Here is a 24,289-nt window from a genome sequence, read left to right on the forward strand (position 1 = left end):
ACAAAATGCGTGGGTGCTACATAAAAAATCCGGCAACAAGTTGACACAGTTAGAGTTTAGGCGTGAAATTGTGCAAGCCTATCTGACCAAATACGGAGTGCCTGCAAAACAAGGTGGCCGACCGTCTAGTTCACTCTCAAGTCGTTCCTTTCATAGAGTATCTGATGATATTAGATACGATGGAGTTGGGCATTTACTGGAACCAGTACCAAATAAAAAGAAAATTAGGTGTGCAGGTGAAGAATGCAGGTCGATCATGAGAATAAGATGCGCCAAATGTGAAGTAGGTTTGTGCACAAAGTGTAATGTTAAATTTCATACACAGCTATAGAAAGTTTTTTGCCGATTATCTCTCAATTTCATAGAATATTTTTTACTTTTATTTCATTCGGTTAATGTAGCCATAGGAACCTAGCGTTGCCATTTGGCAACAGGCAATATTTTTAGGTTTTAATATATTTAATAATTATTTTTGTCTTTTTCTAAGTAAGTTTTGTCCATTCATAAGAGTTATTTGTATTATTTATGTAAAATAAAGATTTTCGAAAACTTCGAATCGGCGTCCTTCATGGGTTAAGGCGTTTTTATTTAAATGACAAAAATTTAGTCCGATTTGACCCGATTTAGTCATCTTTTAAAAATAAGTATATATTAAAATAGACGGTTATTAAAATCGTTATAATCGCCTTTTGAAGTAAAAGTTATATATAAAGATATCTATACAGCATGTCCTAATATCTGGCAACACTCATTATATATTCAAAAGGATAAATATTATCTCTTTCAGAGTCATCTTAAGAATTTTACAAGTAAACCCTAAAATTCCCATTTCAAAGCAGCTGGTGGATATTTTTGTAAAATCTCGTTAAGATATGGTTATCTAAACAAACATATAAATATAGTAAATAACAATATACTTATTATTTGTTTAAAGAATAGGCGTCAAACTTCTATTCATTATAAAGTGAATGACATGAGATATGCAAATTTCAGAGAGAAATGATTTTAGGTATAGATAAGAGCTTTAGTAAAAATTATTATTTATCACATAATTGACATTGACATTGTTTGACCTTCTCATTAGCATTTTTATACTTATCATGGAACTAGGTCGTCAGATGAACTGGAACTTTGTAAGTATCCTAATCGATTTTGTGCCTGGACTGTTCAATTGGGAACAACGATCTTCCTTGGATTGACTATTAGGCCAATTAGCGTCCTAAATTTTAGTTTGATATATTCCCTATTTCTAAACATGGTTCAATTAGTTATCTCTCTTCTTCTTTCGGTGCCCATCCGTTTCGGATTTTTACAATCATCATGGCCACTCATATCTTGTCCACCGCTGCTCGAAACAGTACAGTAGTTGTCCCACTTTATGTTTTTGTCCCACTGTTTTTTAAGTTCTTTACGTTTTAAGTCTTTTTTACGTCTTATCGAATAGTTACCTTTTGTAAATCTTCGTAATATCAAAGTGTCCATCTGATGCACCATCATATAACTGACACAATATTTCTGACACTTTAATTTGGAGTTAAAAGTCGACACGCCCACTTACACTATAAACCTTATTCTGGCTTACTGTCAGTAAAGATTGTACATGTACAGATGTAATTGTTTGTTTCTTGTGCCTATATTTGCAAAGTGAACTGGTGATTTGGATAGTGTCTGCCATCGTGGAAAATAAAAAATGTATGTCATATCAGGACAAAGTCGTGAAATAATATTTAATGTATTTGATTAATGGCTAAGAGAGAAGTTAATACCCAACATACCACCAAAGAATATAGACGCTAAGCGTCTATATTCTTTGATACCACTTAATTCAGTAATAGTTTGTGTTAATGGTAGTTATCACAATGGACAGATAAATCGAGCGCCTAATTCCAATTGTTTGAAGAATGAAATGATTAATTGGTTGACACAACACAATATACTTTTTACTCCAATGAGTTTAAAACCAGAATTATATGAACTCATTAAATTTCACAAGGACCGATATGTAACATACGCATTTGGCGATGATGATTTGAAAATATATTACCTGAAAATAATGATTTTTTATTTTATTCTATAGCATTAACCATTTATTTCATGTCTCAAAATATGCACGCCACCGTTTCACAATGTTTTAAGTAACCTATGCACCAATTGTATCTACCGGTGGGCGTGCTCTAAGTATCATAAATGCGCGCCCTTCGCCCTTGGTTCTTCATATTTGGCTGCTACTGTACTAAGGTAGGTCACTGCAAATCCATTAGCTTCAATAGGTTTTTACTTCTGGATTACATGCCCTTAAATCTTGCCAAGTTGGCCTTTCACCATTACATTTTCAATCTATGACACTTTTCCGACATAGATCATTTTCTTGGGCACCTTGTAATTATTGGCGTTGCCATTGATAATTTATGACGATGGTTCTCCGTACGTGGTGCAATCGTTACTCTAATTTGTATATGAGCTACAATTCGTACTGCATGGTTTCATTGAAAAGCCATCGCCACTTAAATATATATTGTTCTTGCCCCGCGTTCGATGTGATAATTATATTCTAATAATCGCTCTAGCCTATTTGCAACTTGATCTTCTGAATTACGAAAGTGTAGGAGCCACTCCAATTCGAAGAATGAATTTTTGGCTACATAAATATTTGTGAAAATGTGTACTTGTGAAAAGAAGCCTTTACTACACTTAAAAGTTATTTTCTGGTAACGCAGTAGCTTTTTTCTGGTTTCAACAATACTTGGCTGAAGTAAGCTATAACTTTTTCTGGTCAGTTTTTCTGGCTTCTGGATGGTTTCAACAAGACTTTTCTAAAGTAAGCGATGACTTTTTCTTCTCTGTTTTGGATCAGGACGACTCTTAATTCAGTGTATGGCTAGCATTTGCATTCAAAACAAATTTTACTCCTTGTCGTGGATAGCATAATATTGGTGCATTGATAAGACTGTCTTGCAGTTTTTCGAAATATTTTTGACACTCATTATTGCATAATATATTCCTTTCCCTCTTCGGTCAGCACTGTTCAGGGCTTAGCGATATTAGAAAATCCTTTGACAAATAGTCGGTAATATGCGCATAAGCCGAGGAAACTTATAATTTCATTTAATTTCGTTTATCTTTTGGTACTGGTCATTCTCGAATTGCTTCAACTTTTCAGGATCAATTATTATACAATTACTAGAATATAATATGGCCTAATATGTGACACTTCTTTGGGCTCAGTTTTAAATTAGGCTTACGGTAAGCCGCTTACCCCTTCTTCTTCTTCTTCTTAACGTGCCATATCAGAAATATATGACGTTTTTTTTTTATGGCATAGACATTAGTCATTCAGCCAGTTGCAATAGATTCTCCAATCAGACAAATGCACAACCCTATCCCTAATAGAAAACTAACGGATAATTAATAGAAGAATATACGACAAGGAAACTTACAGGGTCACTTGCTTCTCGTCTAGAGGCCCATCAAGACATTCTTAATAGACAAACAAAACTGGACCACGGATAAAGTTTTATAACATTTAGGGTAAACAAAGGATACAAATCTAATGGCGGGGTATTGGTTAAAGTTTTCAACTAGCTATAATCGCACCTTGGAAAAACCTCATTGGTTACAATATCGCCACTGCGCAAAGCTGTATCCGACGTTGGCGATTACCATTACGGCGATAGAAGGCTTCTCAATCTTCTACCACATGGAATAATTATTGGCCTGAATTTATAGATAAGACATTTTTGGTGCTTAACTTAAGTTAAGAACTTTAGAAGTTTAGAACTTCTTCATTAGTTTTTCTTGCTGTCCAATGCGATTTTCTCTTCATCAACTGGCTCTATTCCTATTTACTAGTCACTTTTTAGGCCAAGCAAGAGGACAAACTTGAACTTAATCCTAAAGGCCAAAAAATCACCATCTGAGACAAACGCCTATAGACCAATATGAAAAGTAATCTAGAGAAAGAACTCTATGAACTGCTGATTATGGATAATAATCAATTTGGATTCAGTAACAAGAAATCTGCAGTGGATGAGGTAAAATACATAACAAACAACATCGAATCATCCAGAAAAAAGTGGATAGTCCGGACAATGTTTGATGTAAAAATTGTTATTTTCGAGGATATGATATCCATTCATCCATTGCAACATTCAAATGCAAATATCTCGAGAACACCTGAAACTATTGAGATCAATATAAAAAATGCATCTAATTGATATGTACTTAATATTTTATTTCTGGTGATGAAAATATAAGACACTATCTATAAATTTCACACTTACAGCTTTAAAAATCAAAACTATTAATTGAAAGAAAAATGTAGATATACTACTGAATTTGGACTGCTTAAAAATCGGATATTAAAATTCAGATGTGACTTAACTAAAAATTCTCATCTGACTTACTAACTAAACAGGGAAATACAAAATAAACATACAGATTATAATAAACATTAATCACAATGGTATCTAATACTCAATACCAAAATATAACTACTTAATCCACAAGGAAAATAATTCCTGCAGCTGGCTGTATACCATGTATCACAAAAAGAGTACATGGGTATATTTTATAAAAAAACAGATATTCATTGACAGGGCCTGGCATTTGTCCCACTTCCATAATTCTATTAAACAAACAGCCAACTTTTCTAGTCCTGCATCCTGTATATATTTTGCATTATTACAAATTATGTATGTTTTCTACTATTGCAGATATCAATTTTTTTTTTACCTAAATTAACCTTCGCTCTAAATAAAAAATAAATGGATTCTTGAAATTCATTTCTCAATGGATTATTAAAACTATTTCAACCGACTATTGATTTAAATGATGACATAAAGACACCTATTCTGAAAAACTTTTGTCTTTCCAATAGATTTTTGAGGGACTAAATTATATTCTTATTAAACTACGGTAGATAGGTAGATTGTAGGAAATACAACCTTTTGAGATTGAGGTAGATAAAAAGTAGGAAAGAAAAATAATGGATAGACTGAAAAATCTACAAGCGTGATTTATTTCTGATACTATAAATCTATTTAGATCCTAAGCACCAGCAATATAATTACACCAACATTCAGTAACAGATGGAGTACTTTTCTTAAATATATGTAGAATAAAATAACATTTAAAAAGGCACATTATGGTTAATATTGTACATTCTGTACTTATGTTAACTCAATGGAACAATAAAACAATTATTTATTATTATATACTATTAAAACATTATTATTTACGTGGACAAGGGACAATAACTAAAAAATGAAAATTTTATAATAGCTCAATGAGGTGTACTAAAATACCCAAAAAAGCTAAATATTGGCTGGAATAAAAACTAATAACTGTTTTTTAATAATCTGAGAAAATTAAAATCTATTAAATTTATTGTCTAATTATTTTTCTATGGAATCTGTATGTGTAACAAACTTATACTTACTTGAATAATTTATCCAAGGGTCCTGGGAGAGCCATATTTCAAGTACACTAGCAATCACCCTGAGAGAACTATTTAATTTAAAAATTGTTGATTAACGTTTATATTTTGTAATTTAATTTAAACCTCCCACTTACGGGTTATCTTATCAACGTTACAAATAGCGACAACCAAGAGAGATCAAACTACCAACCAACACAGGTTTATTTCTATTTATTTAAAGAAAGAAAATAATTCCCTTTGTGTGTCAATAAATGTGATTACGTGATAACAGTACTTCAGTTTCAAGCATGTAGATTGAATGGCAAAAGCAAAAGTATTAAGTATTGGTATTGTGTGATCATGAATAAAGATCAATGAGTCAACCAACGGTTAATAAGCTACATTTTTTTTGTGTTATTAATCAGCTGATTGCTGATTCTATTTTTCACCAGCGCCAGCAAATTTTACTAGTGTATTACGTGTTGCTAGGCTTCGGGATGAATCATTTACTAACACTGCTCAAAGTAATTATAGTACATAGTATTGATTTTTGGCAAACAATCAGGTTAGGTTAATTCTCAAAACTGAACTAATTTTATACATTAATTACTATTTAAATGGGAATAAGCCACAATTAAAGGTTAAAATACGTTTATTGACGTTTCAATTTCCGAAGTGGAAATTGAAACGTCAATAAACGTATTTTAACCTTTAATTGTGGCTTATTCCCATTTAAATAGTAATTAATTTAAATTGCCACAAGAAAATAGCTTCAGAACAATATTAATTTTATACAATAATATATTTCCAAAATCGTTAGGTAAATTTAAATGTAGCTTTTAGTTTAAGTGTAATTTAGTTCAAAGGCGTTAAAAAGTAACCGTTATAGGTAATATAAAAAAATATGGACATACTAGCCTCAAGAGATATAATATTTAGTAGGCAGTTAATAGTATGGAGGTGGGGAAAATATAGCGGAGCGGGCGGAAACCATAATCCAAAATATTTCGTGCTATGAATATTTCCAGGTGGTAACTGCGTCACCTCACATTTTTCACGGAGTGACATTCGTTTGCTTCTTAAATTCTAATGTTATTTTTTATATGAACTTTTTAATTTTAAGTTATATACCGGTTTCTTAATATTGTTCCAAAGCTATTTCCTTGTGGCATCTTTAAATTCTCTGTTTTTGATATTCTTATGTTAAAAGTAGAGAATTTAATATCAAATATCTAAACATGTTCAGTGGATAGTGGAAAGATTCAGGTAGGTAGAGTCTTAAAAGAAACAGATGTTAAAAAGAGAAAATCAAAGAAGCAGCTCTTATTATGTTAAATGAAACCAACCGCGTCACAAATTCCTCGACAAAATGCAGTCGGATCTGTTTACGCATATTAAAAAAGAAAATCAATAGAAAAAAGAACACTATGATAGTGATATATTTTATGTTATCACTATAGTTTGATGTTAATATTGAGAGTAAAATAAATGTTAGACCATATACTTACTGAATGAGCTTTAAATTCTATAAGAGAAACACTCACTCATAATTGTTTAAAGGTGCTGGCATAATTTTAATATGAAAATAAGTTATATGTAAATTTATCAATTAATATAAATACTGTGTGTGTATGCAATCAAATTACGGTACCTGTGATGTTGATGTAATACTTCTTCTTCTTCCTCAGTGCACTGGGTTGACTCGGGAACAGAGTCTTCTCACAAGGTCACGTGGTCAGGTTACACAAAAAATACTGAAGTGTTTGTCGCGCCGATTTATACAAGACTATATCTAAGATTGAAGTGCGCAGCGTGTCGTAGCCCTGCTCCCTTAAGACTTTTAGGGGGGGCGGACTGTACAGGTCTGTATGAATTCACGATTGACAAGACATACACACACGTTAATTAAAGAATTAAATATAAAAATAAAATAATAAAAATTATTAATAAAAACTAAGACTATGTGTGGAGGGACTTAACACTTACTATGTCGGGTTAATGTCATGAGGTTTTTTGTCATGATTTACTAAGTTATGATTTTTCTGAGGGACATTCCAAGTTAAAGTTGATTTCATGTAATCGAATGAACTATCTTACAATAAAGTCGTCCCAGGAACGCAATACATACATACAATAACTCTTTGATGATAACAGGTCCGAACAACCTCCGTCCTACATATCTAATGACCACTTACCAATCACATCAGATGAATTTAAAAAAGCAATATCACAACTAAAAGATGGCAAAACTCCTGCATCCGACAATGCATATGCTGAACTCATAAAGCTATTTAACACCGACATTACTAAACGACTAACAAAAATATTCAATGACGTATATTTAAACGGAGTAATACCAAGATCATGGCTGAAGGCAACGTTTATTGCTTTACTAAAGAAAACAATATCCGTATCCTGCAATGATTTACGGACCATCAGCTTAATGAGCCACCTTTTTAAGTTATTTCTAAAAATCATACATCAAAGGGTATATAGGATATGCGAAGAAAAAATCAGCCGTACACAGTTTGGTTTTCGGAACGCAGTGAGAGTGGTATTTAGCATACAAGTGCTATTTCAATGATGTAGAGACGTGAATTGCGATATTTATACATGAATGAAAATATGAAAACACGACTAGCTGATGGAGATATTAACAAATATTGGAATAATAACCTGTGATCTAAGAATTATTAGCAATCTTTACTGGATTCAAACATCGTCTATCCGTACAGAGGCAGGAGAATCCGATGATATCAAAATCAAACTTGGGGTCCCACAGGGATGTATACTATCACCCTTGCTGTTTAACATATACTCTGAGGAAATCTTTCAAGAAGCAATAGAGGATGTTGAAGCCGGAATTCGAATTAACGGAGAATGTATCAATAACATCATATACGCGGATGACGCGGTGGTATTCGCTGACAGTTATGAAGCCCCTCAGGAGTTAATGAATAGAATCACAGAAGTGAGTCAGAGATATGGACTTTCACTGAACATTAAGAAAACAAAATGTATGATGATCTCTAAGAAGGAACAGCAAATTGAAAGAATCAGTGTGAATGGTCAACCAATAGAAAGAGTCAACATACACCTACCTTGGTACGAACGTCAATGCAAATTGGGACCATTCCTTAGAAATAAAATATAGGATAGAGAAAGCAAGATCTGCATTTCAAAAAATGGCTAAGCTATTCAAATGCCACGATTGATCAGTACCCATAAAAATCAGGTTACTACGATGTTTTATCTTTCCTATACTGTTGTACGGAGTTTGTAGCGTTTTAAATTTTTTTTAACTACGAAATATTTATATGTTAAAAATTTGTAAAGACGCCCCTGTTTGTTTGTTTGCAAGTTAAAATTCCCCATTTCGTACATGTTATTTCTAACTATAATATTTCAAGATTTTTTTGTCGCTGAACAACGATTTGTTTACATTCAAATAGCCGAAAGAAAAAATCGTGTTACGAAGTTAAAATAATCAATATAATACGTGTTATGTGTTATTTCGACGAATTTATTTCCATTTACCAATTTAAAAGTAAATAATCAAGATGTTTTTTTTGTCGGTTCGTTGCTAAGAACTAGGTCAAGTGGAGGGTAGATTGTTTGTTTAGGTTCATAAACCAAAACTAGCTGTGAGACGTAAAGGTAAATTTATTTTGGTTGAATTTGTAAAATGTAAGGCATTGAAGAGTCAAGCAAGAAATTTCAGAGTAGATAGATGTTTGGGCAATTTTGAATCGCGAGTCGATTCAATTTTTTTTGTGTAATGTCTTAAGACCGGTTAAGGTGATAATACTCTTTGCAATATGGCAGTTTAGAACAGAGTAATCATCATAAGATTTGTGCAGTACACCGGAACTGAAGAAACTTTTGAAAATTATTATGTAGGATGTCCCCGTCGTCAGCTTGCTTCCTCCACCGAACCTAATTCTACATCTTTTGATTGTTCGTCCCTGAGTATGGAAATGGTTGTTTTGTCCCTGTTGGAGAATATGTTCAGATAGATGTCCCATAGATGATTAACAAGTTTTTTCAAAGTTAAGTGTAAAAGATGTGAATTATAAGGAACATTCAGTATATTAATTTTAAAGTAAAGACAGACATTTTTTTTTGCTAAAACAATAAATGCTTTCATTAAAATTTAAAAGGATTTGTAATAAATAATAAATTTTATGGTTTAACTTAGCTGTCATTTTAATTTTTTTTAAATTTAATGTTAACATATGACAGCTATAGTTGTTTTGTTTGTTTTAAAAAAAGGTTAATCTCTGTGCGGTAACATTTGTAAGTTTTTGTAGTATCTCCAACTCCTGGAGTTTGTAAACGGACACATGTAAGTTTTTTTATTCTGTATTTGGCAACTATTTATATAGTATATTTTTTGTGCCATTTATATGTTTGATAACTGTTTGTATGAGACAAAAATAAACGTTTGATTTGTTTCTCTGATCCATTGTTTGTATTTATTTTAGTTTAGAAAAATCTCCTAACTTTTTTTTGTGTGTTTACTTTTCAGGAAGGAAGAGCCCTTTTCTTCTTTCCTCCAGCAAGTTTAGGATCCTTCAAAGCGGCGCCCTTATTCTAAATTGCTAGAAGCCCTTCCTTGTTCTTTTATTTGCCCAGGAGATGTAAGTACCCCTTTATTTCATTTTTTTTTGTAGCTGCCCCATTCCGACCCATTTATTTCAACTTATCCACGACCCCAGCTCTCCAACAACCCCCTGAGTGCCGTTCGCACAAGTAACGATTGTTTTGCTTGCCCTATCTTTGCCAACATAGTTTCTGTCCCCAATTTTCTACCCCCATGATCTTACCCTGAGGTAGGCAAAATATATTTCGTTACAAGTTGAGTCGAGGAATCTCACAGAAGCTACCTGCAAGAAAATTGAGGCTTTAGAAATGTGGCTTTATCGTCGAATCCTGAAGATATCCTACACCACGTTACTAACCACAAAGAAAAAGCACAAAGGAAAAGAGTCGTTAACCACAATAAAAACAGCCAAAATCGAATACCTCGTTCATATCATGAGGAACAGCGAAAGATATGGGTTGCTGCAATTAATTCTTCAAGGAAAAGTAGAAGGAAAACGAGGCTCAGGAAGGCGAAGGATTTCCTGGCTGAAAAATCTACGTACGTAGTTCAACACAACAATCACAAATCTTTTCACGGATAGGCACTACAAGAAGAAGGAACGCAACTCAAAAATATAAAATTGAACTTTTAGAAGAATTTTTTACCGAGTAACAAAAAAACAAAATTTGTTTAATTATTAATGTTTTGTATTTTGAGAACGATTTCCGAAGTGGAAATCGAAACTTTAAATAAACTTATCTCAAAGTAACATTGTGGCTTATTCACAATAAAAATTGTAAATACCGAACAAGAAAGTTGTTTTCCTTGTGTATTGATTCTGCTTGCACATGTAGTTCCTGATATAATTTGTATGTTTTAAATGTACATCGTAGGGTGTTTTCAATTTTGAGAAAAATTTGAAAAATAAAACAAGAAAGAAATATATATGTTTTTATTTTTTTATTGATATAGTCTTGACCGATGAATAGTTCTTCACTTCTTTGCTCTCCCAACACTCATACCAAAAATTTCTCAACCTATTTTTGGAATTACTACAAAATTCTCTAAAGTCTTTAAGAAGTTTTAACTGGCAGTTAGTATCAACGCCTTGATTGGGTCTCCATCGTTTACTAACCATGTGATTCCACGACCAAAGAAAACCCATCTAAAAGACAAATTCATTATATTTACATATTTTGACTTATAAAACTTTTTATGCAAAATTCATTGCACGTTATTAACGATAAAGGAAATTAAATATTGTGTTATTGAAATACTAATTATACTAATTGAAATGTTATTAATAATTAAAAATATTTCCAATATTTTAGAAAATTAATATATTTAATATTCCAGAAATATTAGTTAATATTCCAGAAATATTAACTAATTTATTGATTGTGTTAGATTTTAAGCGATTTTCATTTCCCTCAACAAGAAATACTACAGAAACTTCCTGACGCATTTAGAAACATTTTAATTTCCATGTAAAATTGTTTAAAAACATAAAATGAAACATACCAAAATCTAATTGGTCAAGTTCGATGTTTAATTCCATTTTGTATTGGTGTTTTAGTATTTACTATCGCAATTGTTTAATAATTATTATTATTGCTTTATGGTATTATTAATTTTGAAATATCCTTTTCTTGTTATTAAAAATAAACCTTGCAATAAAATACAAATAATAAGTGATAACATAGTTTTATCGTAGACGACGTGCTACAGAATTTGAAAGAAAAAAAAAATAACCACCTTTGTAGTATTATCATAATCATCCTTGTTCTTTCCGGAGACATGTCTGGTAATGTAGGCCTCGTGGGGACTAGGAACAACATCGGCATGTACAGAATACTTTCCTGGATGCCCTGCAGATGAATTAATTCGACTTCTCACTTTAGAAACTGGCCTTGAAATGAGTACAAAAATAGTTCCTGTTGCATGAATGTACTGGTGCTCCCTTGAACTACTTGCTTTGTCGGAATGTTCTACCTGACAGTGTATGAAACCAAAACGTTGGACGATGGCTTCTTGGAATAAAAACATCCGTTCTGAATATGTATCTTCTTTAAACTCTGAAAAATATAAAATTCGTATATAATTTTTTACCAGAAGAAAAAACTTATTCCAAAAAATAATAAAATATATGCTCTCAATTAATATAGTATAAAATATAATATTTAGAATATTACAGTAGATATTTCTTAATTGTCCCGTGACTGCTTTGTAATTTATTGCAGCTTTTTCTTTATGAAATTGCTATCAACAAGTCCTCATAGACACTTCGTTTCAGGACTAGCAACCTCCAGTGGAGTCGTACGTTGCCGTGTTATCTATTCTTGTTGTAACTTAAACATCATAGTTTATAAAGTTAAATAATGTAACTCAAAGTTAATTTACCAACAATTAAAGGGTTTTTACCCATGTATTTAGTGGCTTCAAACATGTGCATCCAGATAGCACTGATGATGGAATATTAATTCCGAAAACGTTCTGTGATGTAGCCCGATAGGGTTTTTAAATATATACCTTTTATAGAGGAATTTTTAAATAATTTTTTTTAATTAAGTATTAATCACATTATTACCTTTAAATAGGGGATAACTTCTTTCTTCTAGGCATCTAATGTCAAGTGGTATAAAAATTGGTCCTCTAAGGGGATCAGACTTATTTGAATAAGGTAACGCGAGCGGGTCGTGGGGTATTGGTATTAGTTGAAATCCACAAGATTGTGCTTTTCTTTGACAACCAGAGAGCTGAAAAATAAAAAAATATATAATAAAAGTTCTCTAGGATCAACGCTTTGCATGTGTATTTTTATTTCACGAAATTAAACGACATTCTTTAATTTCTTCCCTAAATTGCTTAATTCTAAATTCCCTTCCGAAAACCATTCAACTGCACCTTTGTTTTTTAACATTTTTTGTGATTGTCTCACATACTTTTAACATCCATTAATTTTTACATAAATTTCACACTCTTTTAAAGATTACAATTACCAACTGTATCGCCGATTGACAGTAGGTACGACAATGCAACACATGTCACTAGCTCTGGTCCCAACCTCTCTCTCCATAATGGTACCTATAGTACAGCAATTGGACTTTTTGAGTCCTTTTAATAACCCACTATTGAATGGTAGTAGAAAGTAATTGTATGAGATGGAAAGAATACTTTGAGGAAAACCTAAATGCAGACAATGGAAATGATCAAAACGGGACAATATATTTTACAGCGGAGCAGCACATTAAAAATCCGAGTTATGAAGAAGTAGTTCAAATAATAAAGAAACTAAAAAACAATAAAGCGCTAGGAACGGATGGAGTTTCGGCAGAATTGTTGAAATATGGAGGACCCGAACTCTAGGTAAGAATCCATTACCTGATAAAGTTGGTATGGATCAAGGAGCAAATGCCGGAGGAATGGGCAGTTAATCTTATACAGCCAATATATAAAAAGGAGATAAGAGGGAATGCCAGCATTACAGACCAATTAGATTGCTAAATGTAATATACAAAATCCTTGCTGGCATTATCTACACTAGATTGTCAGAATACTCCGAAAATATAATTGGTGATTATCAAAATGGATTCAGATCAAATGGAGCCTCTACAGACAACATATTCATACTTAGAACAATACAAGAGAAAGCTTATGAAAACGACATAGAACTATATAATATGTATATAGACTTTAAACAAGCTTTTGATAGTGTGAAAAGAGACAAAATGCTGGAAGACCTCCGAAATCTAGGTATACCAAAAAAATATAACAGCCTCATAAAAATGACGTTGCAACTGTCTCCCCTGTTTGACATCAACATGGGGGTGAGACAGGGAGACGCACTTTCAACCATGCTGTTCAACCTAGTTCTTGAAGCAGTCATCAGAAAAACCAATGTAACCGGCCATATAAACACCAAAACAGTATAAATTACTGCATATGCAGACGATGTCGCCATTATTAGTAGAAGCAAGACACGACTAATGGAAACGTTCGAGGAAATTGATCCTGAAGCACAAAAAAGAGGGCTTAAAATAAACGAAACAAAAACTAAGTACATGACCATCAAAAGAACACCTGAGAATGAAAATACTATAGCAATTAAATAGACAACTAGCTTATTGAACGTGTGGATGCCTTCACATATCTCAATATAGAAATCAATCAGAAGAATTCTGTAAGTAGCGAAATTAATGCACGTATTTCCAGTGGAAATCGTACATACTAAGCTAATAAAAGATTGATGACATCGAAATTATTAGACAAAAGAACCAAAATGACTATCTACAGATCTTTAATTAGACCTGTAGTAACCTATGGTTGTCAATCCTGGGTAATGACGAAAAAAGAGGAAGCCCAACTCCGTACATTTGAGAGAAAGATACTGAGAAAAGTATATGACCCGGTGCAAGAGGAAGACGGCACATAGAGAATCAGGAGAAACGACGAGGTTAATGAAGGGTATGACATTGTAAGATTTGTGAAAAGTCAAAGACTGTCATGGTTGGGACATGTTCAGCGACAAGAAGACACGAAAACGACAAAGAAGATGTTACAGTGGAAGCCCGTAGGAAGTCGGAAAAAAGGAAGGCCCAGGACGAGATGGTTGGATGACGTGGAAGACGACCTGAAAACCATGAATATAAGACAATGGATAAGAAGAGATCACCCACGAGAGATCTCAGGAAGGAGAAGAAGGAGAGAGATCTGAATGGAAGGACATATCCAGACACGCAAAGACCCATCCAGGGTTATGATGCCAAAAGAAGAAGAAGAGTAGAAAGTAATTAGATGTTGACAACCCAGCCACTTTTCTTTAAATTAGACTCCGTAAGTAGCAATTTTTTACATTAGGAATCTTTTGTACACCAAGTTCTTTTTTAAAGTTGTGCTACGCATTTCAGATTTAGCTTCTCCTATAACCGAGTCCTAAATTTTGAAAAATACATATTGTGTTTACAATTTGTGGCTTCACTTAGAGATTAGTAATTGTTATCTATTCTTTTTAGTTTTTAAACAGATGATAGTGAAATAAAAATAGACATTTAAATTTAAATTTTGTGTATTACCAATTCAAAAATGATGGAACCTGAAGATGTCAGCCATTCGACAACTAATTCGTAGGCTTGGTCCGGCTTAAAAACTGTTTGATATCGAGCATGGCCCCATTCTACGCGGTCACTTTTACCGGCTACATCAGTCTCTAATCTCATTCTTTTGTACAGTGGTCCTAAAATAAATAAACAATAATAAATAGTCATATTAAATGATGTGTTAGATGCTATGGTAAAAATATCGAATAGATGAGAGCTTTACTCGATGGAAATCCATTACTCATGTAAAATAAATAGATTCAAACTTTGTTTTTCAAAAATTTATACATGAAATGTTTTGTAATACTGTAACTTATTCAGAGCATGCAATACAACTAATTTAAAATATGATGATAATCTTTTATGTTTGCATACAGAATATGTAAGTATGGAAATAACCACATGCTGCACCCCGCATAAAGACAGATCTCAAAATAGATAAACGTCTTCATCATCATTAGCACTACAGCACTTTATGAACCAAAGCCTTTAATTCCCCCATTCCGCTATCTCTAACAATTCTTCTCCATCCTTTTACTTCGATGCTCTTTTAGTTCTCCGTATATTCTTCTTAGAATTTTTCGCTCGAAACGCTTAAGCAAATCCTGTCATTCTGTGTGAATGACCACGTCTTATCTCGGTACGATAAAACTGGTCTTATTAGTGTTCTATAAACGCTGTTTAATTTTTCTTGAAAGTTTTGAAGCTACTTGTCTTCATAGGCCATAGTAACACTTATTGACAAGGACTATTCTTCTTTTGATTTCTTCACTGACGTTGTTATCCTTAGTCCGTGACGAAACTAGGTACATGAGGCTATGCACACCTTCTAACTCCATATCGTTAGTTATCAGTCCAGGTATCTGATTACCAGACTTGTCTATTTCGTTTTTTGATCATTTATTTTTAGTCCCATTTTCAGTACAGACGCACTTAACGACCCAAAAAGCTTTCGACAGGGACTTTGTGGATCTGGCGAATATGTCATTGTCGTCTGCATATCCAAACACTTTTACAGATTTGTTAAATATTGTACCACTCGTCTTAATCTGGGGCTCACGAATGTGCTTCGTGCTATCGTGCTTCAGCGCCACAGCGCTTATCACCGGCTGTCCCTATCTCTGTCTGCACTCCCACCAGAGGCACTACCATCGATATGCGCTGAAGATCGAACACCGACAACGATATAAAACTCCGTCCACTGTAACAGAGAACGGAGTTCAAGTTGGAGTACTGATCTGGTAAGAGCTCCTAACCCGGGTCTTGGATTACTGATCTAAGGCCAAATTGTCCTTACCGTCGGTGACCAAGTATTGATTGGTCGCTTTCCGTTCCTCGTCCATATCGAATAGTGATCGAATCGGCTAACTCTAACCTAGACTATATATTGATTAGTTTTCCCTGCTGTTTTGGTACTGACCAATACATCGTCCTTCAATTTCAACCTTCCTAGCATCGCCAATATTTATTTTTTCGCAGGTATCAACAGTGGATCGAACGTCGTCGATTAATCCCTTAGGATTGGTATTTTATTTTATTGTATATATTATATAGAAGTTAATTTTATTGTGTTATTTATTTTAAATATATTTTTATTTAGAGTAAACTTGTGTTTTACTGCGGCTAGTGTCTAACAGAGCTATCCGTGATAACCTTGCACGATAGTCAGTCACGTTGTCTTAATCCGTTTTTGCAACGAAAGCACCTTGAGGTGTCTTTCTGGATTCTGACTATACTCTGTTAACAAGCTGGAGTGATATTTGGAATTACACCATAGCCTGGAACAGCCTCTATCTATCTACTGAGCCATAGGCTGCCTTAAAGTCCACGAATACGTGGTGGGTTTCTCAAGAATTTAAATAAAGTTTTCTTCAAGAATCTGTCTCACTGATACCGACTACTATTTGTTTGGTGTAGGGGAGCATTCTGCTGTATATTACATTCGATCTCTAAATAGATAGGACCAAGCAAAAGAGTTATCTTAAAAGAGAGCAACAATAACAGCGAAAAATAAGTGAAAGAACTGATATTATTTTTGTAACCCAATTTGTGTACCTATATCGATCTATGCTAATCAATACTGTCAAGAGAAGTGAACAACTAAAGCGGAAATGAACAATCATTAAATATGTGAGGATTGAATTAAAAAAAAACATGAAGAAGCTAGGTAATAACGTAGATATCAAGAAAGACTGCTAAGCCATTTTATCTTCTTAGTTTTCCTCTATGACCAGAGTATTGTATAAATTTAAGGAAGCTTTGAAAATGGTCATATATACACAGCGCGTCATTAAGAAGAATTTTGGCACTTTTTAATTTTTAAGAACCCTACAAGAAATTGATTGTCATTAGATGTTTGTGTAATATTTAAAAATATGTTCCAAAGCAGTATGCAACAATTTTTTAAATAACTAATCAAAAAAAAACTTCTCCCAAAATAATGATTTTAATAGAAAATTTTAAAAATTAACATTGTAAATTTTTTCTCTTTTCTTTATCAAAATTACAATAAAGTCGTGATTTTTAATATTCTTCATTACACCTTCATTTTGAATTACACTCCTTATTCAACTTGGAATTGAATTGATCAATATCTGAATGTTGGCTTGAGGAAAAGCTTCCCACTCTTCCATGAGCGCAAATCGAAGCTGATCACGATTTATTGGAGCAGCTATTCTGTTTCTTATTCTTTGTTTGAATTGGTCCCAAAAATGATCAATCGGGTTCAAATCTGGGCTTTGAGCCGGATAATTCATTTTTGGCACACCGACGGTTTCCAGGTACTACGTTACCATCCTGGCTATCCTGACTGATCAGTACGGCCTTCGAATAAAATGCCTGCCAAAATATTACAGAGCCTACTCCAAAAACAAAAAGTACTCGTCGAACACAAGCAGCACATCGTTTCCGACGTCTTCTGTACGTTTTGATGCGACCGTCTGAGCCATAAAAAACCATCCTGGACTCATCACTAAACAAAACATTTTTTTAATCTTCTATCGTCCAATGCTCGTGGTTTCTAGCAAACTCAAGTCGGCGTTGTCGATGTGCTGCTGTTAACAAAGGTCCTGTTGCTGGGCAGCGAGCCCTTAGACCAAATTCCCTTAACCTTCTTCTCACTGTAGAAGTGCTTGAAAAAACGGTTTTGGATTACTCTAGCCGTAAAGAACCGATTTTGCAAAAGTGCGTTGTAAAGAACGGTCTTCTCTGGCCGACGTGATTCTTCTCGCGCCTGATCCTGATCTTCGTTCGTAAGATCCAGTCTACGAATCGTTGGTATGTTTTTTGAACTATACAACGACGAACTCCAAGCTGTCTGGCCACTTCTCTTTAACTCATTTCATTATCAATCAAAGTAACAATTTGAACAGATCTAGCAAATCTCTCAGCCATAGTTTTAAATTTAAAAATTGCACAAGTTCTCTCTTTGAACAACTGTACATTAACGATTTTTGAAAAAGAGAACAACCATATTCCAAGAAAAACAACTTACAAACAACACGTGATATCAATTTTGCGAAATTATTACCCTTAATTGACATATCGGCACTCAGTGGCATTGCCTAAAAGTGGTTCAGCATAGTGTGAGTGTAGCTACAATAGAATAAATTGCATAAACTTAAAATTATTGAAAAATTCGTATAAAATTCTAGGTGGCCTATTTTTAATAACGCGCAGTGTACTTTTGAAAGATTTTGTTGCAAAATAATGGTGCGAATTCCTTGATTATCAAGAAGTACATAAGATCAGACATAATGAAACAAATTACACCTTAGTGTGGATTTTGGTCTTTTGACGAAACGATCTTGAAACGTTTATAATACAACAAGATATAATAAAATAAGTTGCTAATAAAATAGGTCAATTAACAATAATACGACGATACCTACACTGTACAAATTTTTAGTAAATCTGTCGATTTAAATACGGTAAGAAATTGTAACCCTCATTAAACGAGTATATAGTTAAATTATACGTATATTTAAGACATAACAATATTTTTGCTTATAACTCAGTAAAATTACCGTATATATAAAGGTAATTTATGCACTGGAAGAGGGTAAATCTGCTAAAAGAATTTTACAGTGTATATCAGGCTAGGGACTACCGACAATAAGATTAGTTTTGATATTAATTTTGAAAATAAAATACCCCATTATATATCTTTAAAATAATTTAGAGGAAATTCCTTAAGTACCTTCTAAATCACGTTCTGCATATTCGGCGTCGATGTCCTCGCATAAAAAGTGAGGTACACCGTGTTCTCGATCTGAAAAACTATTTGGAACATGTAAAGTAGAAGAAGGAGCTGCGAGTCCCCAATTTAGCGCAGGTTTTACTTCCACTTCCATCCATTCGTTCTCGAAGATCTCGATGTCACCGCATAGCTGGAATGTTTCATCTAAAAATTTCAAAATAAGTTACCAGTTCTATTATCTTTATTAATTATTCAAACAAAAATGAAGTTTAATATAAAATAAATAAATATACAAAATTGTCTGTTAATTACCTTTATCATTGCTTATGATGTAAAACAAATAAAATCCATAAACAAATGTTCTACTGGTATCTCCAGAAGCATGTCGTATAAACTGATCTTTATATAGCATCTCCATGATCTGAAAATTATGAGTTTACACTAAGATGCAATTCGAACAAAAAATAATAAAAAATCTAAAGCATTTATTATTTAGAACAAAAAACAAATCGAATTAGACTCAACAAAAAACGTTAAAACAAATGGTATAAAATGCTGTTAAAAGTTATAAAGCTGATTTGTGTCAGAGGCATATGTCTGGGAGACACACCAAGCCATCTTGTATTTAGCCTTATCATAGACGAAATTATCAACAAGATCCAAAATACAATTATAGGTTATAAAATGGTCAAAGGAATTATCTCTGTTACAGGCTACAGAAGATGTTACACTAATTGCAGAGTCAAGATGATTTGCAAAGACTACTTATAAATTTAATTTAACGGTAAAAATAAGTATGATAGGCAGAAGTCGAAATTGTCCAAAAGATAAGTAGAGCCAACAGAACAACATTAAATATACAACCTGGCGCAATATGCATCTATCAACAGGCATAAAGGCCAATTTTAATAAGGCGGTAGTCAGACCGGTTATAATTATACACTAAGAAACCTAGAAGCTTCTACAATATATATATATAATAACGGATTTATTACGGCTGTCGCCGCTTCTCCGCCCCCAATTTCCATCTTTTTCTGTCATATGCAGTTGCCTCTTCCAAGTCTCTTGCCGCCATTGCTTCATCAATATCGTTGCGCCAACTTCTCCGTGGTCGTCCTCTCTTTCTTCTTTCAGGAGGGATCCATTCCAGTACTCTCCTAGGCCATCTGTACTCTGGCATTCTTTTAACATGTCCGAACCAGATTAATTGTTTTCTTTCTATGTCATCATTGATATTTCTCTCCATTTTCATTTCGTTTCTTATTTGTTCGTTTCTAACTCTCTCCAGTTTCGATCTACCGCAGCTTCGTCTCAGATAATCCATTTCTGTCGTCAAAAGTTTATTTCTATTAGCTTTGGTGACGTCCCATACTTCCGAACCGTAAAGTGTAATACTTTGGACTATACTACCGTAAATGTGTTTTTTGGTTTCTCGTCGAATTGTTTTTTGCCAGAGAAGAGAGTTTAAGGCACGGGTCGCTGCTCTAGAAGCTTCTACAAACTTTTATCAAAATAAACTGATTCGACAAGGTACGGTAAGCATGTTTCATGTTAATTTGCAGTGTACCTATTTCAAATAAATTTTGAGTTTTTCGGAGTACTGGCAAAGTGAAGAAAATTTAGAATTAATTAGCATCTCCGGCTTTTCATTAGCTAATTTCTTTTGTAGGGTAAAAAAGAAACAAGGTAGAGTTGCAATTTATGCAAAAGAAAATATTATGTATTCTTCTCATAATCTAAATGAATATAATGTAGAGCAAAGTTCTGAGTTTTGTGCAATGTATGTACCTTCAATAAAAACCAATATTTGAACTGTATACAGATCGGGTAAGGATGACTTTGACTTGTTTTTGGTGAATTTTGAGAATGTCATAACGTCCTTGCTTAGTAAAAACTGATCATACTTGGTGGTTTTAATATAAATTTTAAAATTGAATCTGACCCTTCTTTTGATATTCAAAATCTAAATCTAATCTAATATAATCTTTTAGTCTAAAAGTAACTATAAACAATTCACATTCCAGTCAAGAAGTTGCATCGATAACATTATGACAATTTTTTCTGAAAACATCTACAGAGTGTGCGTATTTGAATCTTGTTTTTCTGACCATCGAGCTCAATTTTTATTTATTGGCTCTGAGCATAAAGTTGTTGATACTAATTAAACATTTCAACGGTTTATAACTTCTTTGGTTTACAGAAGCTTAACCGTGAGCTAGCTAGTACAAAGATGTACTTTTTCAATGATATTAATAATGAATCTAGCACACGGTTTGCTATAAACAAACTAAAACTTAACTCTGATATAACGCAAAGTTTGGTTACATCTGCAAGTAATTTACATAATGATCCAGATAACAAAGAGACTGTTAAACTATTGGGAATAACCATAGATCATCTGGTCGGCTCATATCTCACAACTAAAGAAAAAGCTATCAAGTTAATTATTTGTTATTCGCCAACTAGCAAGGGTTGTTAACATTAAAACATTAAATATGACATATTTTTCTTTATTCCACTGTCACCTAAACTATGGATTAATCATATGGAGCAATTCAACAAATGCACTTCAAATTTTTAGAATGCAAAAGAAAGCTATCAGGAGTTTAGCAGTGGTTAGTTATCTAGAACACTGCCGACCTTTCTTTATCAAATTAAAAATTATGCCGCTACCTACTCTGTTGATATTTCAAGTTCTGACTGAAATTCACAGACAACGGGCCCATTTATTAAAGCAGCCTGATGTTCACGTTCACAATATGCGAAACTGTCACTACTTACGAACAAATCGCTGTAGATTACGTCTTTCAGATAAAAATTACATTAATTATAACTATTACATTATACCAACAGCTAAGCTGTAATAGTTTCGAAAAAGTTATAAAAAAATATCTTCTGAAACATTGCTTTTACTGCTCAGAAGAATATATGACTCATTGCCGAACATCCACTGAACTGCTTACCGTGGCTTTGCCATAAATCTTTTTCTGTTTAATATTTGTTCTTGTTTATGATATATTTAAGTTACGTTTTATATTCCTTTTTTATATACTATTGTATTTTTTTTACTTGCTACAAAAAATATTTGTATTTGTTAAATACATACATAAATTAACTCTAAACTCTACAGTAAAAACAAAAGCCAATAATAAGAAAACAAGAAAATTAATGGAAACGTGTAAAATAAATATAGTCAGAGATATCCCAAGAAAACAATATGTGAGAAAAAACGTAATAGAGATCTCAGGAAAACGTGTTAACACCTGGAACATAAACCTCTGGATACTAGACAGAAAAAAAGAGTCAAATAAGTACAGGAGTAGAATGGGAGGGTACAGACTAAAAATAAAGTAATAACTTGAATATCCAATAAGAAGACACCAGAAGATAGAATAGGGCTAAGCCTATTAAGGAAGTAAGAAGAAAAAAATGATAATCTCTAAGACAAAGCAAAAAAAATGGAAACTAAACAACAAATTTTATTTAAAGTGAATGAATTTTTCCTGTATACCTAGTCCAAAAATATTCCTTTTTTCAAAAGAAACTTTTAACACATGCAAAATAGAAATTCAAATACTCCTAGACATATAATACTTATACTAATAAATAGAATGAGCCTTGCAAGCGTCGGTCCCCCATTGCGATAGAGAAAACTGACGCAAAGCAGTCCCTGCATCTCTTTCTAATGGGCCAGATTTTTGGTCGATAAACCCGGCCCGTACATGGACTGCTTTGCGTCAGTTTTCTCTGTCGCATTGAGGGAACAGTAATGTATTGCAGCGACCAGTCTATTTGTATTATATGTCTATGCAAACACTTCAACTTAACCTAACCTAACCAAAAATTGAAGCTTAAATTTCAACAATCAATTAATTAAAATCACAAGCGGAAACACGATCAAAAACAAAAAATTAAAAGTTTGGAAAGCCCTATATTTCGTGGAAAATATTTACCATTAAGAAGAATGAATGGCATGCTTACCTGTACTCCTTTTTCTACGTTATTAACTTCTTCCATGTGCGTCATTAACCAACTCACAGCCTCGGCAGAAACGAAGGTGAAGTTCGGAAGGTTTTGTTGCATATTTATAAACAATAAACCATTCGCTGGATTTTTCATACTTTCAATTATTTCTGCAGACGTCGCATTCGATTTTAGCATTGTAATAGGCAACGATGTCCTAGAAATTTGATTAAATTAACTAATTTATGATTTGAGTCGTGTAATAAATTCCATGATCATTAATAGCTACGTACTAGATTGTTTTACAAACAATTCTCGTTAACTTTGAGGTATTCTGCATGAGCTTTTGGAACTAGTCAAATAATTTGTTTACGCCTATATTGAAAACCTAATTTAAATCAAGAAATAGTTTCTTCCGAGCTACACAAGTTGTCAACCATGAACTCATTCCAGACTAGAGAGGTGAGTCAGCCTAAAGGACCACCACTGGAAGAACTAGCCTCTGGCCATCTTGAAACATGGGAAGTTTGAAAATCAACATATTGGGGATTGGAACGGCGAGATCCAGGAAAACTCTCTACAAATTGGGTTACTCGGTTCCATCGGAGCTTTGTGTTTGCTGCGAGGTGCAGTCGTACACATGTGTTCCTACTCATGAATGTCGCACCCAGTGTAGCCTCGATGATCTCATGTCTGCTACCGTCAAATCTTCATCCATCGGTCCCCTACGATCCGTGTTAAGATGTCTATTGTTGATTTATCTTAAGTGATTCTCATCCTCTTAAATTCTATTAGTATGCTTACGGCAACCTGTTTTGTTTTGGCTATCCTACGAAGTAAATTCATTTTTTTTTTGTTTCCAACTAAAAATATTATTAACTATTATTGTACTTATAATTAATTGATGTATAATTTCTACAAGTATACTATAAAAATACACAGTTTCTAAGTATCTTCCAAATGTGCCGCGAGATTCAAGAGGTATCCTTAGATATTTTAGCTCCTTTTTCACTTTTTCTTGAAGCCTTCTA

At 33.3% G+C, this 24,289-nt stretch overlaps 2 protein-coding genes and 1 non-coding gene across 7 annotated transcripts in view; all 3 read right to left on the reverse strand.

Moving 5' to 3' along the window:
* Cndp2 (Cytosolic non-specific dipeptidase 2) overlaps positions 1-5,813 on the reverse strand; it is a 46,597-nt gene extending 40,784 nt beyond the window's left edge. Inside the window, exon 1 of the mRNA XM_072529276.1 lies at positions 5,438-5,813. Within this exon, the coding sequence (XP_072385377.1) occupies positions 5,438-5,472 (35 nt within the window). The 5' untranslated portion in view covers positions 5,473-5,813. The remainder of the gene's footprint in view (positions 1-5,437) is intronic.
* On the reverse strand, positions 3,477-3,639 carry LOC140440411 (U4 spliceosomal RNA). Its single transcript, XR_011950827.1, has one exon. It is a non-coding gene; the product is annotated as a U4 spliceosomal RNA (small nuclear RNA).
* A 5,126-nt stretch (positions 5,814-10,939) lies between the features above and the next one.
* The window catches only part of Iml1 (GATOR complex protein Iml1), a 98,382-nt gene continuing 85,032 nt past the window's right edge, over positions 10,940-24,289 (reverse strand). For all 5 annotated transcript variants that reach the window (XM_072529278.1, XM_072529281.1, XM_072529279.1 and 2 more), the window contains 7 exons: positions 23,277-23,475; positions 19,608-19,716; positions 19,296-19,499; positions 15,074-15,234; positions 12,589-12,757; positions 11,757-12,076; positions 10,940-11,166 (listed from right to left, as the gene is read on the reverse strand). In XM_072529278.1, coding sequence (XP_072385379.1) covers positions 10,954-11,166; positions 11,757-12,076; positions 12,589-12,757; positions 15,074-15,234; positions 19,296-19,499; positions 19,608-19,716; positions 23,277-23,475 — 1,375 coding nt within the window. In that variant the 3' untranslated portion in view covers positions 10,940-10,953. The remainder of the gene's footprint in view (positions 11,167-11,756; positions 12,077-12,588; positions 12,758-15,073; positions 15,235-19,295; positions 19,500-19,607; positions 19,717-23,276; positions 23,476-24,289) is intronic.

The sequence above is a fragment of the Diabrotica undecimpunctata genome, chromosome 4 (genome assembly GCF_040954645.1).
Source record: "Diabrotica undecimpunctata isolate CICGRU chromosome 4, icDiaUnde3, whole genome shotgun sequence".
Lineage (NCBI taxonomy): Eukaryota > Metazoa > Arthropoda > Insecta > Coleoptera > Chrysomelidae > Diabrotica > Diabrotica undecimpunctata.